Genomic DNA, 20,489 nt, shown 5'->3' with positions numbered 1-20,489 from the left:
TCCCCCACACAACCTCAGACTCATTCAGACTTTCTTAATAGGCCCAGCAGCTCTGAGTGAGTCACTGGAGGTGTATCTGGTTCTCTCAGGGGAAGTGGCACGTTGGGGGTGGGAAGGGTCATAATGTCTATAAATCAGAGTATAAATTTATTAAATTTACAGCAGCATTTTTATGAGCATTTAATCTCAAGGTGTTTCCTGAGGGGGAATTTCATCCCAAAAGCCAGGGTGCCATGCCTGCCCAGGCTTTCTCTCTCTAGTTTTAAGGAACAGGTGCCTGTTTCTCTAAACTGACCTACATGGCTTTGTCCCTTGTTCCTTAGAGGAGAGGGCTTATCTGCTGAACAACCCAACAGCCCTGAACCAGGAATGACTGTCACATTGAAAAGGGTTCCAACCTGGAGTGCCCCCAGAGCAAACACCGAGCACCCGAACAGTGCGGGCTCTAAATCTCTAAAGAGAAGGGATCAGGAACAGCAATCACTTAGAAAAACAGGGCAGATGGCTTGGGGCTGGTCTTGAAGAAACATTTCTAGAACAACCGTGTTTTTACCTGTACTGCATTTAACTGGAAGGGAAGAGGTTGAGAACCACTGAATGAGAGGTTAAAGCTCCCTGTTCCCTCTACCCCTCAGAGTCTCTCCCTTTCCTCTTGGTCAGGTTTCCATCAGTAAATGGTCTCGACCAGTGTCCACCTTCATGGCGAGTCATGCTTGCCTTGAAGCTGGTACACCCCATGGCTACCAAGGCCAACCCAGCCTCCCTCTACCAGGGTTGGGAGAGGGAAGCTCCTCATCCCACCCAGCCTGTCCCAAAAAGTGGGCAGAGAGAGGGGAGAGAGGTGCCCTAAGATTGTATAATGAACTGATCAGCTTTGAATGCTTGCGAAGTGACTTAGAGCTGCCGCCCTGAAAGACGTCTGGTGGACTGCAAAGTGCACAGAGGTGAGGCCCTCCTCCTTGCGGCACCACCCGTCTGTCTGCACATAATCTGGAAGCTTCCCCGCACGGCAATGCACATGTCTTGCATGGTCAGTGCAGGGTGTACTCTGAAGGACTTGGGACGGCTTTCCTAGCCCCTTACCATCCTTTCCCCCAGTGTGATAAGTACTGATACTCTCTGAGTGAGGGTGTCTGCACACACGTGGAAAGGAGCCCCAACTGGCCTAGCCTCGGAGCTGTGTTTGCAGCCCCGAAGCCAGCAGGGGGCCCCGCGTCCCCGAGAGAATGTGAGCCTGCCGGCTGCCACCTGGGGAAAGAGGTCGGACACCGCATAATGAGCATCATTCCCTGGCGTCTTTGATCCTCACAGAACCACAAAAGAAGTCCTGTCCAGCTCGCTCTTCTAAAGGTTACGCAGGCCACTGTGACCACACATTTCATCTGAGACAAGAGAGGGAGACAACGTGAGTGCACTCTTCTGAGGACCCAGATTGTATCCTGTTTTATTGTTGTGTGCGGCACAATTTCAGGGATCGGCAGCCCTGCCTCTACTTCCTGCCCAGGGACTATTGTTAGTTTGCCTATTAGGTTCTCATTAGATTTTCAGCCGCTGCTCCGAGTTTTCTTTTTGTGCAGAACAGAGAACAACCAGGGACTTGTTTCCTAAAGAAGAAAGCTTGGTGTTAGAAGTTTTTCAAACCTTTGAGAAGAGAGGGAGGTCAAATGAGAATGCGGGGACCTGGCCTTCTGGGATCTCAGGCCAATTACCCACTTCGGGGAAGGTCCTTGTGCCTTCCTGCCTGCTCCCAGCCCCAATGTTTCTGTGTTTAACTGTTGCATGAAGCCTTCCAGCACCGGCTCCACTGGCCTGCGCTAAAATAATCATCCCCTTCATCACTACACTGACCTATGGGTCTTCTAGAAACTCTCCAGGTATCGGGCACCTGCATAGCTCAGTCGGTTATGCATCTAACTCCTGGTTTCAGCTCAGGTCAAGATCTCAGGCTCTAGAGAGCGAGCCCTACATCAGGCTCTGCACTGAGTACAGAGTCTGCTTGAGATTCTGTCTGGCCCCTTCCCCACTAAAAATAAATAAATAAATAAATATTTTTAAAAACTTCTCCAGGTATATTTCCTGAATGAAGGCATAGGGACAGGCATCTGGAAACTAACTTTGTGTTCTGATGTCAGCCTGTGGGCACAGATCACCATCAGAGCAATTTACTCACCAGGGATACAAATAGTCGTTTGTTTCTAATATTGTTCCAAAAGGGGAAAAGTGTTTTTTTGTTTTTTGTTTTTTGTTTTTTTTTTAATGAGCACTTTCAGGACCTCTCGAATAGGGCCTAAGTACACAGTGGCTGTGGTGAGGGGACTGGTGGTGTCTTCTGTCACTCTCTGGGGGATAGAAGGAGAGTCTGTTTCAGGCTCAGTTGTGGGCTTTGGTCAGCTGCAGATGAATTTCATGGATAATTCAGGAAAATGAAAACGGACTTGGGTCATGCTTTGTGACAGATCAAAAACTAAGATGCAATGTTACTTACCAATGATACCATCATGATCCCAGAATGTAATGCAATTTTCATAATTGGAAATTAGTGCTTAAAGACACTAAAGTTAGAAACAACGGCCCCAATGAGTCATTTTGTATTGTTTACTAGCAAGAATCATTTTCATGATTCCTTCATGGTCCCAGCAATTATGTCTGTCGAAAGTACTGTGTTTTCTTTTTTTTTTTTTTTTTTCCCTTTAGAGGTTTGCCAATTTTGACCAACAGGAATGGATAATAAGATTGTGCTTTGAACAAACTTTAAAAAAGTATGTTGGCACTTTTTATCAATGCTCGTTTAATGCACTGTCATTTTAGGAAAGTGATTCCAGCTGTTTCCTGGTATCTCTGGCAACAAATGTGTGGATATATCAGAAATAGTATTTGTTTGTATAAAAATATATTCCTCATGCCTTTTGATTCCTCCCCGATGGAGCAGACATTTTGCATTTGATATGCAGAGGGTAACAATGGTCCATTTTAGTCAATTGCCTAAAGAACCCAGTTCACCTGGGTGGCTCAGTCAGTTGAGTACCGGCTCAGGTCCTGATCTCAGGGTCCTCAGAGTCAGCCCCATGGGCTTCTCGCTCAGCAGGGAATCCGTTTGAGATTCTCTCTCCCATTGTTCCTCCCCCTTCCCTGCACTTACAAGCAGCCGCTCATGCTTTCTCTTTCTCTCTCCCAAATAAATAAATAAATACAATCTTAAAAAAAAAAAAAAAAAAAAGAACCCAGTTCCCGCCAGGTAAAACAACCTTCCTTTTTCTCCCCTTCCTTTCCAGCCTGTACCCTTAGTATATTACTTGTAAACACTGCCGTGGAGGGTTTGGGTGCTTTAATTGGTGCATCTAGAAGGATGGACAAAATTAACCATTTCCAAGTGACCAAAACCAGTCTCCTCCCTTACTTGGAAGATTACAGAAGAATTTGCCTTTCAGTACATTAGATCTGCAGCTACATTAGTTGTCTCTGTGCCTTTGGATTTTGCAAAAGGAAACTGAAATCCAGCAAGTCGTATTAGGAGCCCATTCAAAAAGTGAACAAAAAAGCAAATGAAAACAACCCAGAACGAAGTGGTGTATTTTTCACTTTGCGTTTTGTAGGCATAAGTCCCCTCTTTATAATTTGCTATTTTTTCTGAGAGGTGGTGGATTTTCACTTCAGAGGCAAACAGTATCATGACAAGACAGCCACAGGATCCTGCAACAGAAGGAACAAACAACGTGTTGGCACAAATATTTCCTGATTGTAAGGGACAGGGAAGGGGGTCAGTGTGCAAACTAAAGAAAGCCTTTACCATCATCCTCATTTGCATTCTTCTGCAAAAAATGCATCATTTCAAATTGGTAATCATGAGCCTGATTCTCCAACTGGTGGGTGGTAGGGCCCGAGTTATGTCTCTGCATGAAGACTTGGTGGGAGGGGGAAGGGGAGAGCCTAGCTGATCTCACCAAGGCTGGGAGATGTTCTTTTCTGATGATGAGAAGACTGCATTGCTGGGGACCTTAAGAGCACAGTGGTGGAATGAGGCTACAAAGCAGCCACTGCCGTGATGTGGCTTCAAGAGAACAAATGTATCTATACTTCACAGGCCACATAGAACAAATGTCAGTCATACAGCCCTGTCGTGAAAGAGCCTAGGGCTTCCTTCAGAAGGGCAGCTTGCCTTCCTCTCTTCACCAGCTCCCACCTGGCCATAGCTGCACACAGGAGTCCCTGGGCAAAAGGAGCCATAGATAAGGTATTGAGGCAAACCGTATTTGTTCTCCATGTTCCTAACAGAACTCGGGATTTTTACCTGGGCATGTGGCTGCCTTGAATAAAGGCTACATTTTTGCTTGAGGAGAGGTGGGTTGTAGGAGCGAGAATGTTTCCTTGAAGTCTGCGTGTATCAGCTCTTTCTTTTCCCCCTCCTCCTTCCGGTAGCTGAAATATGGATGCAATGGCTGGAGCTCCAGCAGTATTTTGGAGCAGGTGGCCTCAGAAATGTAAGCCATATGCTATAGAAAAACAAGAAAGGCAGAGTCTGGATCCCAGACACCTGGAGCTATCAGACCAACCGTGGACTTCAAATTCTAGGTTTTTATGTGAAAGAAAAATAATTCCCTATTTTGTTTAGTCCACTGTTGTTATTTCTGCCTCATTTACCACTCATTGGTAGCTTAATCTAATCTTAACTGGTGCGGCTGAAGTCTGGGGTGAGCTCTCTTCAGGGAGGGGCTCTTCATACTGAGTGCTGCCTGGAAATTCTGATAGGTCCTCTCCCACTGAGAATGCAGAATGGGAGACCCCCAGATGGGCAGATGGCACAGGGGGCAGAAGCAGGCGACCAGATTAGGAGCACAGTGGGTAGCCCAGGATGCCAGGGACTTCCATGGCTAGTCCTGCTTCCCACGCCAGCACCTTGGGGTTTCACTTAATATGAGACTTGCTGAGATGTCCTTCTGACTTAGGTCAAACCAGTTTGGATTCAGACCCTGATTCTTCCTCTTATTCTGTGAAATTAGACAATTTGAATCTCCAAGTCTCCATTTTCTCATGTATCAAATGTGGATAATAAATGAGGTGCCCAATTAGCATTTGTCATTAAAATTGACACATATAAATGTTTACTAATAGTAGCTCTTCCTATGAATTTTAGGTTTTCCTCTCATCTTGCAAGTTCTTACCATAATCCCTTACCTTGCCCCACCACACACCAAAGAAACCTGACTATACCAGATAGGCCACCCAAAAGAATGCATCACAGTGCCTTGTTCCTCCAAACACTCTCCCATTAGGTTTATGACTCCTTTAGGAGGGGTAAGTGCTCCTCGCTCTTCAATTACAGTTAATTCAAACACTCTGGGAGCAGCAACATAGTGGCTTGAGTTCCCATTCATTAATTCACTCATTCATTTATTCTATTTGATTTGTTATGTGCCAAGCACCGGGACAGTGGTGGAGATTTCAACATTAAAGAAAACACATATGATTTCTCCTCTAACAGAGAGTATAGTCGGACAGGGTAAGACAATTACAAACCCATTGCACTGAGTGTAAGAGCTGGGGAGGGATAGATGGCTGTTACTGAGAGGGTGGGCAGCATCATGGAAGGTTCTTTGGAAGCAGCTACAGGAAAAGTCAGCTGAGTGAAGGGAGGCTGGACCATGTGGGGAGAGTTGTCTGGACATGAGGAGCTATAATGCAAATGATGTCCTCCATTCTTTTCCCAAAGGCCAGGTTTGGGTTGGGGTCGAGGAAGAGCATGGATCGTATGAGGGTAAAGGGTGAGGGGTGGGATGAGCAGAGAAAGAGAAATCACATTTTTTCTATTTTAGAATTTCACAGAGGACTGGCCCATCAGCTTGATCACCATATATACCCCCTGAATAATCAAATGATCTCGTTTTCTTGAAACTTCACTTCTCACCAGCCTTAGAGCAGCAGTCGAGAATATTCCTTTGTAAAATTGGTCAGCCTATTTTTGTATTCTGAACTTAAAACCAGAGTTCTCCCCTGGCAAAACCGTATTATTCCTTTCTTGTTAGATCCAACAAAAAGGCTGCAATGCTGTTTTCTCTTTATCTTTTATTTGAAAATTGTGGAGAAAATGCCATTGCTTTTACCGGAAGAACCTTCTTTGTCTGAGGAGATGGTGAATTTCAGACAGAAGCGAAACACTGTATTTCCTTAGTGCTTGAAAGGAAAAATCAAGCTCAGTTTCCTTTTCAAGTTGTTAAATATTTTAAAGGTACTACTTTGTTAAGGAGACAGTATCATAGTGAGACTGTATTTCAAATTCCTAAAGTAAAGGTTGCGTGGGGTATCTTCAGACTCACAGCCTTTCTCCACGGCAAATTGCCCAAGCGTGCGAGCTCCCAGAACAGAGTGCATGGTCCAGTAGTTGAGAGGATGCTCTGGGATTCTGCACTGGATTCTGGAGTGGACCATGAGGTCACCCTTGTCATTTCAAAGGTGGAGCAGAGCTACCTAGCTTGAGTTTCTGCCCCCCTCGTGACTCTGAAGAGAAGCAAAGGGAAACGACTCACCGTGACATCAGGGTATTTTTGCTTCCCTCTGTCCGTGGCTCTAAAAGACATGTGGGGCCAAGGATAACTACAATTTATGGACCAAAGAATACTCATGAAGTTTATCTTCTCTTTGTGGCCTGGCTACTACACACTTCTCACGGAGAGAAGTGTGTAGGGGGTGGGAGTGATGCTGGAAATAGGGCTTGGCACTTGTCTAATATGCCCTTCAGTTCCCAGCAAGGGGGCCCCTGCCTTGGCTCCCACAGTTGGAGGGTATTACTCGCTCTCTTTCTTCTAGAAAGATCCTTTCTCATAAGGAGAGGAATCCTTGAAGTCAATGGGATGAGCCCGTCTTCTGCCTTTGACCCATGTTCTAGACCATACCCTCGGGACCTCCCCAAACAGCTTTGAGCACATTCCCAGGACTGCATGAGCATCTCATCTTCCTTGGACAGATTTTGTGGCTGATGATGCAGAGCCCCGAGGCCTGAGGATGCCCAAGGAACAGCTATTCCGAGGGCCTTGTTTGGATACTCAGGGTATCCTGAGGCCCATTACAGGGTAGTGCAGTGGAACCAAGCAAGGGGAGGGAGGTGGACAGACAGCGGCCCGTTGTCCTCCATCACTACATTGAGGTCCAAAATTCTAAATGTGAATCTGGCCTTCCAGGCCCTTATGGAGAGATGTTTGTCAAAGCAGGAGGATAAAACATGTCTCACTGAATAGTTTATTTGCTTAGAACTTTAAAATGTTTGGACATGGGGTAGGTGGGCTGTCATTAACACTTTTGCTCAAGGCCTCTCAAACGTTCGGTTAAGGTCTGCATGCTTCCTGCTTCCTTCTCCCGGTTATCCAGGCATCTGAGGAGTCCAAACTCAGCGGGGGTCACTGGGACAGATGCCTCCCTCGTTCGTCTGACCAACATCACTCCTGCTTATCAGAAAGGTTAGAGCACACGAGATGTAGGAAAGCCTGCCAAAACTTGCTCCAGCTAGAATTTGGAACATAACCAGGCACAGGACCCAGGTTTTGCTGCCTTGCCTCTCACTGAAAGACCAGCCATTTTCCTTTATGTGTTTGATTGCCCTGCCATCTGGCTGGAACTGTAATATTTTTCCCCCCTTTAATGACTGATTACTGAGTTAATCCCTGACTGAAAAGGATAGCTGAGTTATACGGCTGTCACACAATGAATTACCAGTCAATTAACAAACATTTGTAATGTGCTAGACACTGCACACTCATGACCGTCCTCTGGCAGCTGTCGGGGACTGCAGAATTGGATGCCTCTCTCCTCCAGCCCTTGTGATATACAGAGCAAAGGGCACAGTTAACGGGAAAGCTGCCTCTTCATCCATGGCTGACCCTGAAGCTGACTATGCCTTTAGGGGTCGGAACGTCCTGCCAGGATCTGTGGGGGACCAGGGGACCTGGGGTTTCAGTGACAATATGTGCTCAGGGTTAAAAAAAAAAAAAAAAAAAAAAAGAGCTTTCATACATTCTCCTATTATCACCAAGATTGTATTTTGGGAAATAATAAATTAGAATTTCAGTTCCATTTAAAGTAATGGCCAACCTTTCCAGAAAGCTAGCACGTCATCTTTAAACTCTCTTATAGATGACAAATATTAGAGGCATTCCATTTCCTCCACAGAATGATAAATTGATAATTTCCTTCTTTAAGGAGTCTTGAAAGATGATAAATGGGGGCGGGAAAGCCACAGCTTTGCAGGTGTAGGTGCTAATTTTCTGTGAAATCATGCAATCTCGGTAGAGAGCCAGCCAGCAAAGGTGAGGTCTCCAGCAATAATTTCTTCCACAAATAAAAGGAGTTCTGGCTGCCAGTGGTATGGAGACCAATGGCTGACATCTAGAAGAGGGGCAGAGGGACAAGGAAAGCAAGCAAATACCTAAGAGTAGATTTTGAGGTCGTCATGGGGAGCAATCTGGTCACACGTTTCCGAAGAGCCGGGTCCTCTCTTTGTGTTCTCCTGGGGAGTGAAAGAGCCCACCTCCGACTCACGTTTTACAAATGTCACACTGGTGAGAGTGGGATTGGTGTGGAGAAGAAATGACCTAAAATCAGCAGTCTTTCTCGAACCTGAATTGCCTTTCAGAAAAGACTACCTTTTGTTGCCAGGAAAGGCACAGAGCTGATTCTGCTTTAGTCGTTTATCAAACAAATAGTTATTTCATGCCTAGTGCATCACTGAAGGCACTGGGGTAGAGCCCGGATGCCCCCCAAAAATCCCTGTCCTCGGGGCACTGCTAGTGGTGAGGACAGTGGAAAAGTGGCAACACACAACAAGGCCAGCAAGGGCCCTCTAGTGCTTGCTTATGAGAGCATGATTTGCTTCAAGGAGAATAAGGGGGTGGGCAGGGGAGGCCTCAGGGACAGGGTGATATTTTAAGCCTCTTAAACGAAGTCAGGGACTGAGAAAGTAGCTAACTGAGGGGAATAGCCTTTTGGGGTGAGGGAACAGCCTGTGCAGAGGCCCCAGGGGGTCTGGGCCGACTCGAGAGAGGCAGGGACTCGGGTAGAGAGGAGTTAAGAAGTGAGTCGTGTGTGGGGCTGTGGTGGGCAGAGGGGAGTTGGGGGAACCAACAGGGGGAGTTTGGAAGTCTTGGCTTTCGTTCTAGATCAAACAGAAAGGAAGACACGTGTGCATGTTCTGAATAGGATAGGAGCCTGTTTGCTATTGTGATGGAACAAGATTGAGCATCTCCCCTCCCCGGGTCATGGCCCGGTACGGGGCACATGTTGGATGTGGAGTTGGATGGTTCTTTTCTGGCTCCCTCAACATGAGTAACCTGGAGCACCGTCCTCTTGTTATCCTGCTGCCCCCTGCACCTCCGTACAGGAGCCCTGGTCCTTTGCCATCACAGGCCGGCTAGTAGTACTTCTCTCCTTCTGTGGCTGCCTTTCTAAAGTCTATGCTGAGATACTAGCAGTATGTTTTTATTGCTGACTTCTCCTACCACCAATCCTGTCCTTCCTCAGGTCCAGTGGCTCCGATACCTGGACATCCCTGTATCTGCTTCTTGGACTTTGGGTAGGTGCTCCTTGGTAAGGATGGAAGTCAAGACCAGGTAGCCAGTGACCACCGGTTGCAGAATAATATGCCCTAGACCTAGTACAAGGGCTGGGATACCAGGAGTACTAAGGCTGATATATAATGCAAGCCTTCTTCTATTTCTGTCCTGCTCGTTATTTTCCCATGTGTTTCATGTGTGACTGTGTTTATTTATGTTCTATGCCACAGCTAGAATAATAAGAATTAGGCCCATATTAGGAACATTCCCCTTTTATTTATTTATTTTTTAAAGATTTATTTATTTATTGGAGAGAGAGAGAAAGAGCAGGGGAAAGAGCAGAGGGAGATGAAGAGAGAATCTTAGGCAGACTTCGCGCTGAGCGTGGAGCCTAACAGACGGCTCGATCTCGTGACCCTGAGATCATGAACTGAACCCAAATCAAGAGCAGATGCTTAACTGACTGCACCACCCAGGTGACCCAGAAAAGCCCCCCTTTTAAAGGAAAGCAGTCGTTGTATTTGTTCACCTTGCTTGGTATAACTCATAACATGATGCTCTATTTAAGGGAAGACACAGTAAATACAATTTGCATTAAGTCAGCATTTGGGAGGTTTTTATCACCTCTAAAAGGCCCGAGTCAATACCCTTCATATCATTTTCAGGGAGTATTTACTGAACTATCTAGGATGTTCTATGATTGATCCATGGCAAGTCCTCTACCTAGCCTGCTCCCTTTTCCTGGCAGATCTGGGACCTCGCCATCAATTGGGAAACTTCTGAATGGAATATAGAAATAATGGAATAGAATGGAATATAGAAAGGCAGATATTCATACGTCAGAGCTCTGATGTGAAACGAAGGATCTTCTGTGCTCAGCTGCTTCTTCTCCAGGGCCCTCTCTTTCTCTACCTTCTTAATTTGTGTACATCTCTCTCTCTCCTGTTGTATTATAAACCTTGGGGGAAGTGTTTTACCCCTGTTTGACCCATTCTGCTTTCCCTTCTCATTACCTCTCCCTTTTATGCTTTCAAAAAGCTCACCATTCAGCCATACTCTTGAAATATCCCAGTCTGATAGCCTCAGGAACAACATGGCCTCTTGGTTTTCCTTCCTCCTTTCTGGACACACCTAGTCAGTGCCATTGCTGACCTCTCTTCCTTCCTCCTCATCGGTGTTCTTTAGGGATTGGTCTCACGCCAGTTTTTCTCTATCTACATTCTCTCTCATGTAGATGATCTCATCCATTTCCATTGCTTTAAATAATATCTATATCCTGACAACTCCTAAATTTATGTCTTTTGTCTAGACCTCTTCTCCGAGCTCCAGACTCATATATCCCACTGGCTACTCGCCATCTCTACTCGGATACTTCTTAGGATCTTAAACTTGACATACCACAAATAGAACATTGATTTTCAGTGCCAGGCTCCTCCTCCCAGCTCTTCCTTGCCCCAAACTCCAAGTCTGTTCCTCCCCTTGTCTTATTCATCTTAGTTAATGCCACCACTGTCTACTTGCTTAAGCCACCTGCAAAACGTTTTGGATTTACTCTCAAAATGTTTTTAGAATCCATTCATCTCTCTCCATGTCCAAGGCAATAGCCTAGTCTTTCGCCAGACATTTCTTAAAAGGTAAATCAGCTCTCCGACGTCTTCTTAAAATCTTTCACAAGCTTCTCAGTGCAATTAGAATCAATTCTAAAAGATTTACCATGGCTTTTGAGGTCTGAGTCTGACATTAACTGGCATCAACAGGTCTTGCAAATGATTTTTTTTTTCTTGGCCATTTCTCCCTCATTACCTACTCCAGGCACATGGGCTTTCTTTCAGTTCCTATGGCAAGCTGACCTCTTTCCCTAGACTGTTCACTTGTGCTTTCTCCTCTCCTTGGGTAAGTCTCTGGGGGTCCTCAGCTCCTTTGTATCCTTGGAACTACTTGGTGACTACTGCATCAAAGCCCCCATCTCCCCTTTCCCTTCGTTCTCTATTCTAACGTTTATCACCCTTATTGGAATGATTGTCTACATTAATTACTTAGGTATTTTTTTTTTTTTTTAGGTATGCTTTTGTTTGCTTCTCCCACCAGACTTATTCCATGAAGGCAGGACTGTGTGCCTGATGGGTAATAGCATTTAGCACTGGTGCCTATGATCATGGTGGGCACATAGCGGGCTGTCACTCAGGGTTTGTTGAATAAGGGAAATGTATGCATCTCAATCAGCGGTTCTCAACACTGTCACGCATTAGAATTGCCAAGAGAGCTTACAAAAACACCTGTAGGTTCACCTGGGTGGCTCAGATGGTTAAGCGTCTGCCTTCGGCTTAGGTCATGATGCCAGGGCCCTGGGATTTAGTCCCACACTGGGCTCCCTGCTCAGTGGGAAGACTGCTTTCCCTCTCCTACTCCTCCTGCTTTTGTTCCTGCTCTCCCACCACCAGTCAAATAAGTAAATAAATAAGTAAAATTTAAAAAAAAAAAAAAAAAAACACCTGTACCCAGACTCCACCCCCAGAGACTCCAATTTAATTAACGTAGCACGGGGCCTGGTGTCAGCATTTTTAGCAAGTTTTTCAAAGGATTCTAGTGTATAGTCCAGAAAGAGAATCACTGCCCCAAATGAAGTAAGGGGGACCATAACGGTATTACTGAAATCCTAACTTGGGGAAAGATTTCTCAAATCTAGTTAATAATCGACAAGATGAGAAAGAGCAAATGGATTGGGTTGCGTGTGTCTCGTGAACAATGACAGCGGACAGAAATGCAGCACAAAGAAGGCTGAGGAATGTGATGGACCGAATTTGGAAGCTGTGAGAAGTGGCCCCAACATCTGGTCCAGGAGGGCAACAGATTATCAGGCCATAGCTCGAGCCAGCTGTGGCGAATGAAACCTATGGTGGCCTTATCCGCAGGTGTATTCCTTTTCCCTCTTTGTCTCCGGGATCTGGCATGCGCAGGGGAACACAGAAAAGGATGCTCAGAGCACTGTTACTCAAGGCTTGTGGAAGAAAGACACCTTCCCTTTCCTTCTCCCCCATCTTCTTGCCTCAGGATGTCAAACCTTAGGTCCCCATCACCAAGGGGGTGGGCAGTAGACCCGAATGATATCAGCACAAAGAAAGGGGGAATCTTGGGGAACCCAGGGGTGCGTGAGAGAAGAAGAGAATAGAGGTCTAAGGTAGAAGGGGTTTTCCCTGCGGATTGTGAGGAAGGCCACCTGGGCAGCAAAACAGTGGAGGACACTTGGTGGAAGAGAGCTGCCCCTCCCCACTTCCCCCACTGTGGGCCTGTAAAGGGGTCTCCAGTGGAGTGTGACTCATGTGGGAACATACGGACTTCCTCATACAGGCTCTCCTTTCTTTGGGCGTAAATCTGTTGGCTCAGAGTTACAGGGTTTGGCATGAGGCTGTAAGTCCCCATCCGTCCACAGTTAGGATATAGAGCTGGGATCTCCAAGAATGTTACAACTTGAGATAAACATTTCCAAAACGCCAGGAGCTTCTGGTTATTGTATGTGGACCAAACCAGAGGAGGTAGTCTGTGATTCAAGAGTGATCTGCTTACCCCAAAGGTCACCAACCATCAGTCTTTTTGACCCAAAGCAAACATGCTTTGCTGTCCTGCACAGTTCTTAAAAAGTTACTGGGATTTTTGGCGCTTAGAAAATAAGGATTTGGTCGTGAAAAAGCAGAGAGGGTGCAAACAGTAGGCTTTTTTCTTCTGCAAGACAGATCTAGAGCTAGCTCCTTCTTTTCCTTACTCCTCTTCTCTTCTTTCCCTCATCCACAAACCTTTATTGAGGACCTGCTTTTGCAACAAGTTCAAAGATAAATAAGATATAATGTAAGCACAGGGTCTGTGTGTTCCCGCATATATTTCCGTGCTCAGGTTTTCGTTGCATTAGATTTGGCCAAGGGCCGAGATAAGATCTGGGACTTGGATTAGATTCTGCATTCTCTGAGTCATCTTGCCTTTCAAATACCGTTAGTTTGGTCGTCCGTTAGAACTGTCAAATAATTTGTCTTCCAAATGGGCTGCTCTTCTGAATTTCATTCAGAAGCTGGAGTGCGAGATGGTTGTGCCAGTTAATAAGCTGTTGTATTTCGCCTTCGAACCGCGCTTTTTTCCCCTCTGCTTTGTGATGCTGGGTCAAGACTGCCCTGACTCTGGTTCTGCCTTGTCAGCTGCTTCCCGTTCTGTTCTGTCAGTACAGCACTGGGGAGGCAGTGGGGGATGTGGGGGAAGCAGGATACAGCACTGGTGGTGTGGGGGGCAGGGAGGCTTTCCAAACCCTTCCTACTCCCCCAGAGCCACCGCTGGTGTCACTCGACGGCGTCATCTCCTCAAAGGTCTGACACCCAGCGCCCCAGCCTCTCTCAAGCAGTTAAGTTCTGGTAACTCCAAACTCTTCCCTGAGTTCCATAAACCCTGGGAACGGCAGCTGCTTTCTGAGATGACAGTCTCCGAGTTACCTTAGGGTCTCCATTCCGTGTCGCCAGTCGTCTAACACCTGTTTCATCAGTTCCTGACAGCCCTGGTTCTCTCACCTGAGCTTGCTTCGGAATCACCTAAAGACTTGTTGAACGCATTGCTCCCCCCCACCCCAAGTGTTTGATGCCAGTAGCAGGTCTGGGGAGGGACCGGAGAATTTGCTTTTCTATCAAGTTTCCAGGTGCGGCAAATGCTGCCAGTCTGGGGAACCCCACTTTGAGAACTACTGCTGATCATTGTATTCCCGTGATCAAAATCGTGCGTATTCCCTGTTTTCTGGCTGGCCTCTGATTGATTTAATGGCCTTCACTAAAATAGCACGCCCCCCCCCCCCCAGATCTACCGGTTTGGTTTGGTATGTTGAGGGAGCAGGAGGTAATGCCAGCATCCGCTTCTCACCTGGACCCATCCACGGTACTGAATCACTCTCTTGGTCTGTCTGTCCGCCCCCTGTACCGGTGCTCTTGCTCCTCTGCCCTAATTCCGAAGCCCTCAGCCTTCCTTTACAGAGTTCATCCACCCCGCCCCAGCTCCTGTCCTGCCAGCCCTGTGGGCCGGCTCTGCTCCCCGCAGCCCATTGAAATTCTGACTTCTCTAACCTGTACTAAGTGCCCACCCGACATCTCCTTCTGGGTTTGCTTTTTCAGATCCGCCAACATATACTGAATTGTTTACTGCACATAGAGCCTCATGGTGGATGCTCTCGCTGGAGATACACAGAAGAAAAAGACTTAGTCTGCCCTCCTGGGGTCCCCGTTTCTGCATGATTGAAAACTGTGCTATCCGCTGGTGAGAGACGTGAGGGAGAATGGTAGCAGAAACCCCACTCGAGAGAGAACTGCTTTGGTGAAGTGAATTACTAGATGGGCAAGAAGTGGATAAGGAAAGAAGCCAAGAAGTGTGCCCAAGTCCGAATGGATGAAGGCCGGACTGCCCTGTGAGCTGAGGGAGCCCCTGTTGACCCAGGACTCTGTTTTCTGGAGAGGGAGACATGCAAGCTTGTGGCTGGCATTGATCTGTGCTAGGCGAAGGGAGCAGGGGCCAGACACAGCAGGGCCTGGCACCCGGGGGCAGCCAAAATGCAATGTCAGAGGAGAAGGAAACAGACTGATAGGACTTTTCAATCTGCTGTTTGCTGGTGTGACTTGTAATCTCTCTCGTCTCCTCATGAAATCCTTAAGAGAAAGGCAGATGCTTCCTGGGAATATGACAAGGTACTAAGTCTTTTTGCAAGTTTAAAATGGGATGAAATTAGAGACCTCCGATAGAAGAATGGCTACATGCAAGTTACGGGTATAGTCTTGATTTTCTCGTGTTTCTCTTCTTCTGGTAAATATATCCTAAGCACCCTGTGGCAATATCCGGGGTTTCTATTCTTTTCCATCAGCCTTAGTTTTTGAGTGGGATTTGTTTACTGATGAACTGGTTTCTGAGCTCAGAGTTTATTTTTTCTCAGCTACACCTATCATTAGGCTACACAAAATACCTGTGGGCCTGAATAGGACAACTCATGTGGGCGGAACACTGGTCTTTACTTTTTGTGGGTGACTTTTACTTATTTTCCTGATTATAAATAAATAAATGCATGTTACTGAACATTCGGAAATACTAAAAAGCATAAGAAAAAGTGAAAATCACCTATAATTTCACTACTCGGTGGTAATTACTATGAACAGAATGGGACTCTGTGTGTGTGTTTGTGTGTGCGTATCTATATGGAGGCTAGAAAGAGGATATGTACAATCCAAATATTTATATACGCTGTCTCTACTTACACATAATCAAATTCAGTTCATAAAATCTTATGATTTTATTTATATTGATAAAATCATATACACTGTTTTAGTCACTTAATTTTTTGATACAAGCATGCATCCTTTTGATGACATCTTCAAAGATACAATTTAATGCCAGCATTTATGCATATAAAATATCATGATGCAGATCTAGAATTCCCTATTGTTGGATAATCATGTTTCTCTTCATTTTGGCGATCAGATACAATGCTACAATGGACATCTGCGTCTATGTACAGTCACTTCACATTTAGGTAGACCTGTCTTTTGACACCTTGGAAGGCACATTTTTCTGTGTGTCAGAGTAGAAGTGCTTTGAAGCAGAAGTGGAATTTTGTACTCAGGGGCACCTGGGTGATTCAGTGGGTTAAGCCTCTGCCTTCAGCTCAGGTCATGATCTCAGGGTCCTGGGATCGAGCCCCACATCGAGCTCTATGCTCGGCAGGAAGCCTGCTTCCCCCTCTCTCTCTGCCTCCCTCTCTGCCTACTTGTGATCTCTCTCTGTCAAATAAATAAATAAAATCTTAAAAAAAATAAAAAAGAATTTTGTACTCACCTGAAATGAAGCTCAAAAGATACAACCCTAGTGGACCATGCAGGGTTTCAAAGGGCTTGCCAAAAGCATTGTACATGAAGAAGGCTGTTCCCACCATGGTCAGAACGACCAGGATCGTGGAGAAGAGGATGACATTGACGTGGATGCTCACAGGGATGGCTTGGATCAAATCTGGGAAAACTAAAGATAAAACAAAGGTTAGAAGAAATTTCATTAGAGGTAGTCTGCAAATGCAATTTCAAAAATCAAATCCTTCTTTTTAACTTCAAAAATCACTAAAATCCTTCAGATGAATTCATTCTCACTTATTAATTTACAAGGAATTTAGAAAAAGGTTTAAACACAGGATTATTTTATAGAACTCACCAGTAAAGACCAACAAGGAGGAGATTTGGGGGAATTTTTTCTGCCCTGGGTCATATGTAATTACTTAACTAAACAAGTGGTGTCTTTATAACCAAAAACTGTACATATTGATGACCAAACTTTTAATAATATTTCACAGTAGCTTTTTTTTTTTTTAATCTGTCTTGAAATGACATTTTCAGTTTGAGGATATCTGGGGGAGTTTGAACATCAGGAAGCATTTCTGTTTCCTTTGCTCCAAAAAAGAAAAAAATTGTTTCTAGTCCACACCAAGATGAAAAAATGAGGTATTTTCAGTGAACTTCAATATTTTGATGTCGCACAAGCTGTGGGAAAATAATTTCTGGTGATACAAGAAATATTTTCCATTTAGAAAACATGCCAAATCTATTTCTAGATTTTGTGTTCAGGACAAGTTTTTCTTGTTTGCAGAGGAAATGAAATACTTTATAAATGTAGGGTCTCTCTTATCTGGTGAGGCATCAGTATTCTTAGCATCAATAAATCTGGCAAGACCAATCCGGGGAAGTTTCGTTTCCCAAACATTTATCAAGTGCTTCTTAACTTATTTACTGAGCACCTAGTATGTGCCAGGCATTGTTCTAGGTGCTGGAAATAGAGCCATAAAACAAGACAGACAAGGTCCCTGTTGTCTCGTGGAGATTATAACCTAATGGGAGTAAACAGACAAGAATTAAACAGGCAAATTTCATAGCTTATCTACAAAGATGGCCACCATCAATTATTTCCTTCTACACACATGGCGCTTCCCCTTTAGAGGAATTTATTCCTCAGTCCCCTTGAACCTGGGCTGATTTGTGACTGTTTTGTCCAACTGAATATGGCCCTAGAACTACAGCATGCCAGTCCCAGGCTAGCCTCTGAGAAGATCAGCGGTTCCTACGTCTTTTCTCTTGATGGCTTGAGCGGTCATTCAGGAAGTCCAAGTTACTCTGCTGGAGAGAAAGGCCGCCCAGAGTAGCAGCAGACATGGCAGGGAAGAGTCTTGGACGTCCAGCCCGGGAAAGCCTCTGGGCGACTTCAACCCCAGCTGCTATTTAACTGCAGCCCAAACAAGACCTAGGCAGGTGAATGTAGACCTTTTTCTTTCAAGCCCCTGACCTTTGGGGGGTTATAATGCAATGGTAACACTAAGACACTGTCACAAAATGCTGCCGCTATGCAGAAATGAAACAGGGCAATGGAATTTTGAGTGATTGAGTGAGTGGATAAGGTACCTGAGCTGGTACCTGAATGCCAGGAAGGAAGCCGCTGTATAAATACCCAAATACCTGGGGAAGAGCATTCCTGCGGAAAGGAACCCCCGCTGCGGCAGCAGCACTCGGATGAGGCTGGTGAGTGAGAGGAAGGGAAGTGCCACTGGGAGACTGGAATCAGACTGCTGCACCCACTGGGTCCTGGTCAGCTGACCTCTGTAAGGAGTTGGCTTTTCATTCTAAATTCACTGGGAAGCTGCACGGGAGTTTCAAGTAAGAGGGACACAGTCTCCTTCGTGATGTGAAAAGATCACTCTGGCCGCTGATTAGCAGGAATAAAGGGGGTGCGGGGCAGGGAGGAGGGCAGCTGTGGAAGCAGGGAGACCCAGAGGAACCCAGGGAGACCCAGAGGAACGGGGTATTCACAGTGGCAAGAGACGGGGGTGAACCTAAGGTGCAGCAGTAGAGGTGGTGGGCAGTTATCAGATTTGGAATCTATCTTGGAGATAGAAGATAGGACCTGTTGAAAGAAGGGAATCAAAGATAAACAACCAAATAAGTGGTGGTGTTATACTGACACAGACAAGTGGAAGGTGTGAGTCTGGGCATGGGAGTGGGAAGTGAGGTTCTGTTTCAGATTTCTTTTTTTAAGATTAAAAAAATTTTTTTTTTATTTACTTATTTGGGAGAAAGAGAATGTGAGAGAGAGAGCATGAGGGGAGAGTCAGAGGGGGAAGCACACTCCCCTTTGAGCAGGGAGCCCTGTGCGAGACTCAATCCTGGGCCTCTGGGATCATGACCTGAGCCTAAGGCAGTTGCTTAACCAACTGAGCCACCCAGGTGCCCCTGTTTTAGATATTTTAGTTTAAGTTGCACCTAAGATATGCAAATAGAGTTTCCAAATAGGATTTATGTATCCAGAGGCCAGGGAGAAGGTGGAGGTCTTTAGGGAAGTGGTACCAGGGTGAGGCAAGCAAGGTGCCTAGGGCATGAAATTTAAAGGGACCAATCACTCTCTGGGGTCAATCCCCTCTAGCACAAGCCCAGGAGTAAATGTCTCCTTAAATTTCACGACCTAAGGGCCTCCGTGACCTCATCCTGGTATGTAAAGCCAGAGGAATGGCTATCACCTGTGGAGAAACTGTAACTAGAGGAGAGAAGGACCCTGAGGCTCCGCCACACTGACTTGCACAGGAGAGAAGAGAAACCAGCCCAGAAGCCTGAGAAAGAGAGCTTGTGAGTTAGGAACAAGTCCATGGATGGGATAGCAAAGAAGCCAAGGGAAGAAAATGTTCCAAACAATGACATGAATCTATAAGAACAGGTATGGAATGATCATCAAAATATGTTAGGTGGAAAAGAAAACAAACACCCAAACAAATAGAAATATGCATTCAGGGACAAGCCGAAGGGGAATGTATGTAATAACAAATAATTAAGTACTCACCTGATTTTATTCTCTCAACAACTCACCTACTAACAGGAAAAACTGGGGGTCACACACCCAAGATTTGTACTTAATAAGTGGCGGAGATTTGAACTCCTGTCCATTCTCTAAACCAGCATGCTAGAGCAGCCTCAGGGACAGGCATGCTTATCCACGCAGACATTTCTAGAAGGCTACACTCAAAACTTCTAACAGTGCTTCTGGAGAAGGAGACTGAAGGTATTTCATTATGTACCTTTAGGTTTTTATTTTTTCTCTATCTCTATCTTTTTTTTTCTCTATAGAGATTTTATCTCTAGCTCTATCTTATTTTTCTCTATCTTTATCTCTATCTGTATCTTTCTCTATTTTTATTTTTTCTCTGTCTTTTTTATTTTTTCTCTATCTTAAGCAATCTTTAGTCAATGAATACATAAATACCTAAAAAACAATAATACTAAACGGATAAATGAAGACTGAAAACTCCTGTGCCTTCTAGATTAAAGGAGGCTTCAGAGACTTAATACTAGATGCAATGTATGGATACTGTTTGTGATTTGAACAGATGCTTTATGAAAGTCATTTTTGAGATAACCAGAGAAAATTGAACATGGACTGGGTATTCGATGGTATTACATAACTATTACTGATTTCGTCAGTTATGTTAATGGTATTGTGGCTGTACTTTAGATTTTTATTTATTTCTTTTTTGTGGTTGCACTTTTTAAAGTCCTTATCAATTAGAAATGATGTGGATGGGTAGGTTGAGAGGTAAAATAAGGAAATTCCTCAGCTACTGGGAGGAATGGCGGAGTGGCAATGTGGATGTTCATACTCTAGGGTGGTAAGCCTCTGCTGTCCCCTCCCCCACCCCCCGGGGTTCTGGGGGCACAGAGTGAAGCAGCTAGTCTTGTTCCTTGATGCTCTGCCCACCTGAGCTCCCAGCTGCTGAGATGTACCATGGATCCAACTTGCTATTCTTAGCTCCATCAACTGTCGATTTGGTTTCTACTAGCAGTTATCAAAAAACCCCGCATGGTCTATCTCCCCACCTGTTAAAAGTGGCAACCTGTGTCCCTGATAGGGTAGCTAGGGGGAGCC

General features: G+C 45.3%; 1 protein-coding gene across 1 annotated transcript in view; it reads right to left on the bottom strand.

Moving 5' to 3' along the window:
• Nucleotides 1-3,424: 3,424 nt before the first annotated feature.
• The window catches only part of CLRN1 (clarin 1), a 37,145-nt gene continuing 20,080 nt past the window's right edge, over nucleotides 3,425-20,489 (bottom strand). The window contains exons 2-3 of the mRNA XM_059388086.1: nucleotides 16,380-16,559; nucleotides 3,425-3,690 (exon numbers count right to left, since the gene is read on the bottom strand). Coding sequence (XP_059244069.1) covers nucleotides 3,425-3,690; nucleotides 16,380-16,559 — 446 coding nt within the window. The remainder of the gene's footprint in view (nucleotides 3,691-16,379; nucleotides 16,560-20,489) is intronic.

This window comes from Mustela nigripes, chromosome 2 (assembly GCF_022355385.1).
Source record: "Mustela nigripes isolate SB6536 chromosome 2, MUSNIG.SB6536, whole genome shotgun sequence".
In the NCBI taxonomy this organism is placed as follows: domain Eukaryota; kingdom Metazoa; phylum Chordata; class Mammalia; order Carnivora; family Mustelidae; genus Mustela; species Mustela nigripes.
This window is presented reverse-complemented; position numbering and strand designations above follow the sequence as displayed.